The sequence below is a fragment of the Bison bison genome, unplaced genomic scaffold, assembly GCF_000754665.1.
Source record: "Bison bison bison isolate TAMUID 2011002044 unplaced genomic scaffold, Bison_UMD1.0 scf7180017864254, whole genome shotgun sequence".
NCBI classification, from domain to species: Eukaryota; Metazoa; Chordata; class Mammalia; order Artiodactyla; family Bovidae; genus Bison; species Bison bison.
This window is the reverse complement of record NW_011494826.1, coordinates 6,744,025-6,754,203: the sequence shown is the minus strand read 5'-3', so window position 1 is coordinate 6,754,203 and position 10,179 is coordinate 6,744,025. Positions and strand designations below refer to the sequence as shown.

General features: G+C 40.8%; 1 protein-coding gene across 1 annotated transcript; it reads left to right on the top strand.

Annotated features, from left to right (window-relative positions):
- Positions 1-9,129: 9,129 nt before the first annotated feature.
- On the top strand, positions 9,130-9,438 carry LOC104994204 (40S ribosomal protein S29). Its single transcript, XM_010847700.1, has one exon. It carries the CDS (start codon positions 9,158-9,160, stop codon positions 9,326-9,328), a length of 171 nt encoding a protein of 56 aa, XP_010846002.1. The 5' UTR covers positions 9,130-9,157; the 3' UTR covers positions 9,329-9,438.
- The last annotated feature ends 741 nt before the right edge of the window (positions 9,439-10,179 follow it).

Below are 10,179 nucleotides of genomic sequence, written 5' to 3'. Positions count from 1 at the left end.
CATTGCTGGATTCTGATGCCCCTGGAACCTAAGCAAAGAGAGAATAGTTGGTAAGAACTGGAACTATTCTGTTAAACCTATAAATGCTCAGATATCAGGAAGTGCGGCTTTAGCAAATGTTACTAAAATGGGAGGGGAAATTGTCTACTTCAATTTGCCATAAACCACCCAAGAGCCCAACACTACAGTTCAAAAGTATGAATGTGTGTTGGAGAAGACTCTTGAGAGTCCCTTGGACTGCAAGGAGATCAAACCAGTCAATCCTAAAAGAAATCAATCCTGAATATTTATTGGAAAGACTGATGCTGAAGCTGAAACTCCAATACTTTGGCCACTTGATGGGAAGAGCCAATTCATTGGAAAAGACCCTGATGCTGGGAAAAGATTGAAGGCAGAAGGAGAAAGGGATGACAGAGGATAAGATGGTTGGATGGTATCATCAACTCAATGGACGTGAGTTTGAGCAAGCTCTGGGAGATGATGAAGGACAGGGAGGCCTGTGTGCTGCAGTCCATGAGATCATAAAGAGACATGACTGAGTGACTGAACAACAACAACAACCCAAGAGCCAGGCATCATGGTGGGTTGTGGTCCTGGTGCAGTGAATAGTGGCAGCAACAGACTCTGTGGAGTCCAGCTCTGAGCAGAGGAAGTGCAGGGCCAGCAGGAGGGAGCTCGTTAGTGAGCACAGAGCAGCCCATCCCCGGGGACTCTTAGCGGCACTTGGGGGCTCTCTGCAGGGGAGAATAGACTGTGACACGTGATACATCACTATTTCTATGACCCCAGCTCTACCCGGAGGTGCTTTCAGATGGGGTAGGTCAGGTCACATAGGACCCATTGCTTGCATCTGGTAATGGAGTCTTCTGTTACGTAAAGCTTAGACTGCCAACCAAGGACCAGAGACATCAACTTGTTCATCATAATTCTTGTGCTCAAATACTTTGTCAATCCCATCGTCCTCTGTATTTGTAGATATGGTTCAGCTAAGTGCCACCCTGTCCTGGATATACATTTACTATAAACTTGTTCTTTTTGACCATGGAAATTGAGTCACAGCCACTTCCACTTTATTCTGCAGGTTGACTACATTCTGGTGACTTTAAATGTTCCTGTATTGTTCTTCCAAGTTTCTTGCTTTTTATTAATATATTTGTAATAACAGAGTATTATAAACATATCATTGGGTATCACTCTGCTCTGTGAAAGCCAATGCATCAATGATGCTCCTATGACCTGCTATAACAAATATTGGCATTAAATGGCTTGATGCCAGCAGGTGAGTAGGCAGGCAGGGAAGGAAAAGGTATTATCACCATACGTAGAAAGAGCTCATCATACCTTTCAGCTTGGCATCTATGAAAAAGCATCAATTCTTTCCCCTTGTTGCAATGTATTCTCGCCTTACGTGTAAGAAATTATTCAAAGATGGCAACAGATTTCTCACATGACCTTTACAGCTGCTGGTTTGAAATGACTTTGGGCTGCTTGCTGGAAAAAAAAAAGATTTCAGAGATGAATTGTCAGACATTAGCACCTCTTTGAAGCAGCTTTAGGAACATTCTGTACTTGATATATGTGAGTGTGTAATACTGAAGACGTACAGTGTGAATATGCAGGAAAAAGAAATACACTTTGCTGGCTGCCATAGCTCAAGGCTGCTCTCACTGGTCATAATGATCGGGGAGCAGTTTCCTAACCCCTCAGACTCAGAGATCACCCTGCAAAGAACACAACTGGGGAAGATTTTCTCTGATGATGTTTTTCCATAATAAGGAGTTACATGTTTCCCAGAAGGGCAGCACATCTGAAGACTTCCTGAAAGGAACCTATGGCTGCTCTCTCTTCTCTGAGCTCCTGGGAATTGGGGGCTCTACTGGGGAGCTTGTCCTCCTCTCATCCATCCAGGGACCTTGGCCCTTTGGTTCTAGAAGAGCAGGGCAGTGAGGGTAGAACAAAAACAGTGCTAAATGTTCACAGGAAAGAAGCTCTTTTGAGGTAAGAGCTTTCAGGTTATTACAGATCGTGGGGGAGTAAAGGTATGGTGACCAGAAGCTACTGAATTCCAAGTACTTCATGAAGCCAGAACTTCCTCAGAGACTCAGACAAGCTTAAAACCTAAATAACATAATGTGTTGTTTATAATGGAAGAGTGTGATGACTTCTCCTAGCTCACACAGGAAAGGAGTCTATCACTACTAGGTCTTTTGTAAAAAGAGATCGTTCTAGAGAGAGAATTCATAATTGGCCAGATTTTGGTGTTAAAAAAAAAAAGAAGCCTGACAGTGACACTGATCCTGGTTTGCAGAGAAACCAGAAATTCTATCTGCATTCTTTTCAGTGAGAGATGAAATGCTTAACTGCCTACATAACTCTCTTTCACAGGAAAATGTTAAAGTTGAGCAAATAAACAGTGATCTCTTTTATTATTATTTACAGAGGAGAATATGGCCACCAGGAAGCATGTCTGCTAATGGCTTTGGCCAAGTTCTCCATAGAGACAGTGATTAATGGAAGAAATGAGTGGAAAATTAGTATACACAAATAGCTATTCAAAAATGAGAAATGCTAATGCAGTGACCTTTAAATCTTCATTTTTCTTTATTTCTCTGAATGCTAATTAATGGACGTGTTCGGCAACAGGAGGATTTTGCGTCCAAGTCCATATCCCTGCTAAGTGGCATTCTGAGAATTTCTGGAGCTGATTCTCGGAGAAGAGCCGACCCCGAGGAGGCTGCCCTCCCTGCTACCACATTGTGGCTTTTCCTCTGAGAGCAAAAAATGCCATCGTCCAGCAGCTCATTAGCATGGTTGAACAGCCTCTGCAGTTAGCAAGGTAGTTAGTTCCAGAGGTAAGTGGAGGTTGGGGAGGTTGGCGGCACAGCATGTTTATTGACTGCTGTCCCTGGACAACAAAACCACTGCCTGCTTGTTAAGGAGGCCCGAATTACTGCCTACCCTGAGCGCTAGTTCCATAGGAAGAAACAATGTGGTAATTGGGGCCTTCCTTGAACCAAAGGGCAAAGGTAAATTTGTTATTCAGGCAATAACCTTTACAGTGATGCCAAGGGATGCTTTCTGGGAAACACCACTGTCGTGCAGGGAGGGCAATAGACTACAAGTGCATGCTGAGTTTGGGGTAGGAATTCCTACCATCTCGGAGGAAGAAGAAATAACTCAGACTGACTGAAAATGAACTGGAGTTGTTAGGGAGGAAAATCTTTGAGATGAACTTTTATAAAGTGAAGTGAAAGTGTTAGTCAGTCGTGTCTGACTTTGTGACCTCCTGGACTATAGCCCGCCAGGCTCTGCTGTCCATGGAATTCTCCAGGCAAGGATACTGGAGTGGGTTGCCATTCCCTTCTCCAGAGGATCTTCCCAACCCAGGGATTGAACCCAGGTCTCCTGCATTACAGGCAGATTCTTGACCATGTGAACCACCAGGGAAGTCTGGTGAACTTTTATAAGGAGAAGTTTAAATTCCTACAGGTGTAGCCTTTCCATGGTGGAACTGTCAGGTAATAAAAGATGAAGCAGTGGTTGGATGGTCATCTGTGCCTCTCTTTGTCATTAGTTTTCCTCATCTGTCACACTGAAGATTAAATAATATGATAAAACACATATTAAACTCTACCTAAGTCTTTGACATTATTATCACCATTACTACTTATCTATAAAGGAGATGCTAGAAGGTTTGGGTAGGGTATTGAACTAAATGACCTCAAGATACCCCCAGCTCGTGGGTCCTAGGACTCAGTGGTTTAGTAATAGAAGTATTTTATACCCCACATGTCGCTTAGGTGAGTGTTAATCTAGGCCACACTAATCTAATAGATGAGTCCCAGTGGGTGTCTTTAGAAGAGTGATGAACTTTCTATATGACTCTCTTGATCTATTTAGAGTGATATGTGCATATTTTGTATTCATTTATACCCTACTTTGTTCCTAAAAGATTTTAGGCAAGACATTCAAAGTAACTTTGAAAATGCTTTGGAAGATATACTGAACTTTCTAGACTTGTCTCTTGTTAAAGCATAGCTTTAAAAAAAGTATTTAAAACCATCAAGTAAATTGGTAGATTGTGAAGACTAAATCTAATATTTTTAAAAGTATACCATATGGATGCACTGGAGACAGAGAGTGGAATAGGAGAAGAGGGGAGTAGGAAGAGAAGGACACCAAAAATGTGACTTATGGTAGTTTCAAATTATAAAAGAAAACAAAGGTCAAAGGCAAGTGTCCAGTGGACACAGGTTACACAAGAGTCCAAATGTGCCATTTGATTATTTTGTGTCCAGGCATGGGTCTTCTGATCAGAGTCTTATTATTCTCCATTGGAGCCATCAAATGCTACCATATGGACGGCATTTAAAAGATGACAGAGCTCATGATGGAAAGGATGACAAAGAGAAGGCCTGCTGTGTGCCAGATGCTTTATAAACACCATCTATTTTAATCTTCACTGGAATCCTGATGAGAAAAGGAAGATTCATAAAGATAAAGCAACTTGCCCAAAATCTAATTCATAAGTGAAGGATTTGGAATCCCCTTCTAGGAATGCTTAACTTTAAAACCCATGTGCTTTCTAATACCCTTTTCCTCTGATATAGACCTGTGAACAACCAGGATCTAGTATTACTGAAACTTTGGAGACAGAATGCTCCTCCATGTCTGTAATACTTGAATTTGTGTACCACTTAATTTTTAACCCTCTCTCAGCTCTCATATTAGAGAAGGAAATGGCAACCCACTCCAGTGTTCTTGCCTCGAGAATCCCAGGGACGGGGGAGCCTGGTGGGCTGCCGTCTCTGGGGTCGCACAGAGTCGGACACGACTGAAGCGACTTAAACAACAGCAACTCTCATATAATCCAGGACATTTAAGTAAACCTGATCATATAGTTTCCATCTCTGGATCCAGAAACCTGTTGTTGAGGGTGTTTTACATTTGAGAGGAAATTGCTTTAACTTGATATCAAAAACTGGGAATGGATCTTCTTTTCTGGTAAGGAGATCTCCAAAAGTCAAACCCTTCATAGTCAAACCCTAAATCTTTAAGAAATAATTTTATCACTAATGCAAACCTTGTAGAAAACAATCTTTTTCTCAAAAAGCCTAGGATGGGATCTGGGATCACTTTGGAAATCAAGTTGCTAGCTAACATTACTAAGACTTTTTCTATCCAATGTACTACTAATTTCTAGTGTGACATCAATCTCTGAACTGAGTTATTTAAAACACATCTTGAGGAGTGAAAAACCTCGGATGCCAGCCTACTATTCCAAATACCCCAATGATACTAGGCTGTCAAAATTCTTCTGGTGTTAGGCCATTTTTCCTAATTTCTGCCTGATTCCAGAGGGAGATTTAATAGGACAGTAAGATTCTTTGACTATCCTTAGCAACAGTGATAAAGACAGATACAGATAATTAGTGAAGAACACTTTGCACTAGCCAAGCAGTGACTGTGGTGGCATCTGAAAGTGGGTGGTATTATTGTCAAACTCATGTCTGTACTCCACAGAAATTTCATTTACTTGTCCAGAAGACTCACCACCCACCCGCCGCCATCCCCACCCCCCACCCTTGATAAGCTATCCCTCTTCTCTGTTGATTGCTTCCTTCAGCATCTCATTCATCTACTTCCTGGAGTCATCAGATGATATTACCAGCACTAGCAGCACTGGAGACCAGCCCAGAAAGGGGCCTTCCAGATGGGTGCTTTGTGACAGCTCTCCCCAGTCAGATATAGAAGGGAAAGAAGTAAGCAATCCCTTATACCATCCCATATAACAACAAAGGGTCATTAGCCATTTGTCTCTGCCAGTTTCTACCAGAGATGATATTCTAGATTCCTTACAGATTTCACTTTGTTTTGTGTTTTGCCCTGACCTTTTCCTGATGCTTGAACTTTTTTTGTTCCAAAAGGAAGAAGTAAAGATATCTCTTTTACAGACAAATGATCATGTATATAGAAGCTTCTTAAAAACAGCTACTAGAATAATTAGAAAATTTAGGAAGGATATGAGATTGCAGAATGTGAGATTAACTCAAAAATACCCATGTATTTTTGGATACTGTCATTGAAAAAAGCTGAAAATGAAATTAAAGAAATAATTCCATTCAAAATAGCATCAGAAACAGAATAAATTTAGCAAAAGAATCCAAAAACTCCATAGCATTTACAATGTCCAGAATACCATCTAAATTTATTTGACATATAAAGTGTGGTCCAGTCTCAAGAAAAAAGACAATCAGTGGAAGATGGCTTAGATGTTGGAATTCTCAGTCAGGGAACTATTGTAGCTATACACTAAAAGGTAATGGAAAATTTACTTATAATAAATGAGACAGGAAAATTCAGCAAAGAGAAATATTTTTTTTAATGTTATTTTATTTTTAAACTTTACAATATTGTATTAGTTTTGCCAAATATCGAAATGGATCTGCCACAGGTATACATGTGTTCCCCATCCTGAACCCTCCTCCCCCCTCCCTTTAACAAGTGGTGCTGGGAAATCTGGTCAACCACTTGTAAAAGAATGAAACTAGAACACTTTCTAACACCATACACAAAAATAAACTCAAAATGGATTAAAGATCTAAACGTAAGACCAGAAACTATAAAACTCCTAGAGGAGAACATAGGCAAAACACTCTCCCACATACATCACAGCAGGATCCTCTATGACCCACCTCCCAGAATATTGGAAATAAAAGCAAAAACAAACAAATGGGACCTAATTAAACTTAAAAGCTTCTGCACATCAAAGGAAACTATTAGCAAGGTGAAAAGGCAGCCTTCAGAATGGGAGAAAATAATAGAGAAATATTTTTTAAAATAAAATTCTAGAATAATATGATAACTAAAACAAGCAAAAGAAATACTGGATGGATTTAAGAGCAGAATAGATACAATGGAAAAGGGTCAATTAATTTGAAAATAGATGAAGAGAGAGAAAAAAGATTGAAAGCACTAATAGAACCTTGGAAATGTGGATTAATAGCAAAGGGTCTAACATATGTGAAATTGGAGTTTCAGAAGGAGAGAGAAAAAACAAGGCAGAAAAAAATGTTTGACGAAATAATAGACAAAAACTTTTCAGAATTGGTTAAAAAAAAAAAAAAACACCTAAATTTACAAGAAACTCAGTAATCCCCAAGCAAGATATGTTGTTTGTTGATGTTTACTTGCTAAATTGTGTCTGACTCTTTGCAACCTCATGGACTGTAGCCCACCAGGCTCTTCTGTCCATGGGATTTCCCAGGCAAGAATACTGGAGTGGGTTGCCATTTCCTTCTCCTAGGATATTCCCAGTGCAAGAATTGAACCCACATCTCCCTCTCAGCAGGTGAATCTTTTTACCACTGAGCCAACTGGGAAGACCCCCCCAAGGAGGATATAGATTAAAAAATCATGCTTAGATACATCTTAGTAAAACAAGGCAGCCAGGGAAAACTGATACATTATACATCAGTTCAGTTCAGTCGCTCAGTCCTGTCCTTGGGACTGTCCATGGGACTCTTTGAGACCCCATGAATCGCAACACACTAGGCCTCCCTGTCCATCACCAACTCCTGGAGTTTACTCAAACTCTTGTCCATCGAGTCGGTGATGCCATCCAGCCATCTCATCCTCTGGCGTCCCCTTTTCCTCCTGCCCCCAGTCCCTCCCAGCATCAGGGTCTTTTCCAATGAGTCAACTCTTTACATGAGGTGGCCAAAGTATTGGAGTTTCAGCTTTAGCATCAGTCCTTCCAATGAACACCTAGGACTGATCTCCTTTAGAATGGACTGGTTGGATCTCCTTGCAGTCCATGGGACTCTCAAGAGTCTTCTCCAACACCACAGTTCAAAAGCATCAATTCTTCAGTGCTCAGCTTTCTTCACACTCCAACTCTCATATATAGGAGATCAATAATTTAAATGACTGCATACTACCAAGATCAGAAGACTGCATAGCAACATCTTTACTATACTTAAAAAGCAAAAATTAAAACCTATCAACTCTGAATTTTACATCCAGCAAAAATAGTCTTCTAAAATAAATATACATTAAAGATTTTGGGGGATGAAAGAAAACTAAGAGAGTTCATCATAAGCAGTCCTGCACTACAAAAAATGATAAAGGAAGTTCTCCCTTGATAGAAGAAAATGATACTGGAGAGAAACTTGAAACCGGAGGGAACTTGAATCTGCAGGAAGCAATGAAGAATGCTTAAGACAGTAAATATATAGGTAGACAAAAAATACTAATTTGCCTTTTAATTTGTTTAAAGCAAAGAGAACTTTAAAAAAACATAATGTTTACTGTAGGGTATATGATATATGTAGATAGAAATCACATTACAATTATAGAATGAAAAAAATAGAATATAGAAGAGAATGAAAAGGGATTAGGGGGGCTATGTTCCAAGATCTCCAGTTAGTTAAGTCACTCAGTCGTGTCCGACTCTTTGCGATCCCATGAACTGTAGCCCATCAGGCTCCTCCATCCATAGGATTCTCCAGGCAAGAATACTGGAATGGGTTGCCATTTCCTTCTCCAGGGGATCTTCCCGACCCAGGGATTGAACCCAGGTCTCCCACATTGCAGGCAGACGCTTTAACCTCTGAGCCACCAGGGAAGCCCAAATACACAAACAACCCAAATAAAAAAGTGGGCCAAAGGCCTTAACAGACACCACATCAAAGAAGACAAGCAGATGGGAAATAAGCATATGAAAAGATGTTCCGTGTCACATGTCATCAGGGAAAAAGACGCCTTTACACACCTATTAGAATGCCCCAATCTAAGAACATCAACAACATCAAATGCTAGTGAAGCAAGCAGAGCAAGAGCAAGAGATCTCCAGTGGGTGCCTGAAACTGAAGATTGTACCTTTGTATAACTATGTTTTGTATACTATGGAAAAAACTATGTTTATTCCTATCCAGACATCCCCATGATAAAGTTAAATATATAAATTAGGCATAGTAAAAGATTAACAACTAATAATAGAGAAATTATAACAATGAAAGTGAAAGTGAAGTCGCTCAGTCGTGTCCGACCCTTTGCGACCCTGTGGACTGTAGCCCACCAGGCTCCTCAGTCCGTGGGATTCTCCAGGCAAGAATACTGGAGTGGCCTTTTACCTCGTTGCAGCCGAGAAGGCAACATGGGTCACCAGCAGCTCTACTGGAGCCATCCGAGAAAATTCGGCCAGGGTTCTCGCTCTTGCCGGGTCTGCTCCAACCGGCACGGTCTGATCCGGAAATACGGCCTCAATATGTGCCGCCAGTGTTTCCGCCAGTATGCGAAGGACATCGGCTTCATTAAGTTGGACTAACCAAACTTCCTTAGATGGCTCATCCAGCACATCAACCTTAGGCGGAAACAATACTAGCTCTTTGTATATAAAATAAAAGTTTTCAAAACTTCAAAAAAAAAAAAAAAAAAGAATACTGGAGTGGGTTGCCATTTCCTTCTCCAGGGGATCTTCCCCATCCAGGGATTGAACCCAGGTCTCCCACATTGCAGGCAGATGCTTTAACCTCTGAGCCACCAGGGAAGCCAATATACTGTATAAAAATAATGTGAATGTGAGCTCTCTGTCTTTCAGAATATCTTATTTACTGTACTCTTGGGAGATGTGAGATGATACAATGTCTACCTGATGGATGAAATGAGGTGAATGACACGGGTACTATGACATAGCATTCGGTTATTCACCTTTTTGCTTAAAGAAAGCACTTTATGGCTTCTATTTGGCATATGTGAATTGCCAGCATCATTACTCTTATGCTTGGAGGCCATTATTAAGTAAAATAGAGTTGGAAAGAAAGTGAAAGTGTTAGTCTCTCCGTAGTGTCTGACTCTTTGTGACCCCATGGGGTGTAATCCACCAGGTTTCTCTGTCCATGGAATTCTCCAGGCAAGAATACTGGAGTGGGTAGCTATTCCCTTCTCCAGGGAAGCTGAACATCAGCAGTGCAATACCATGACAGTTGATCTGATAGCCGAGATAACTCTGTAGTGACTGTTGGACAGGTAGCACATAGAGCACGCATACGCTAGACAAAAAGATGACTCATGTCCCTGGTGGGACTGAGCAGGGTGGCACAAAATTTCAACACACTACTCGGAATGGTGTGTAATTTAAAACTTATGAATTGTTTAAAGGCATATCTCAGAGAACTG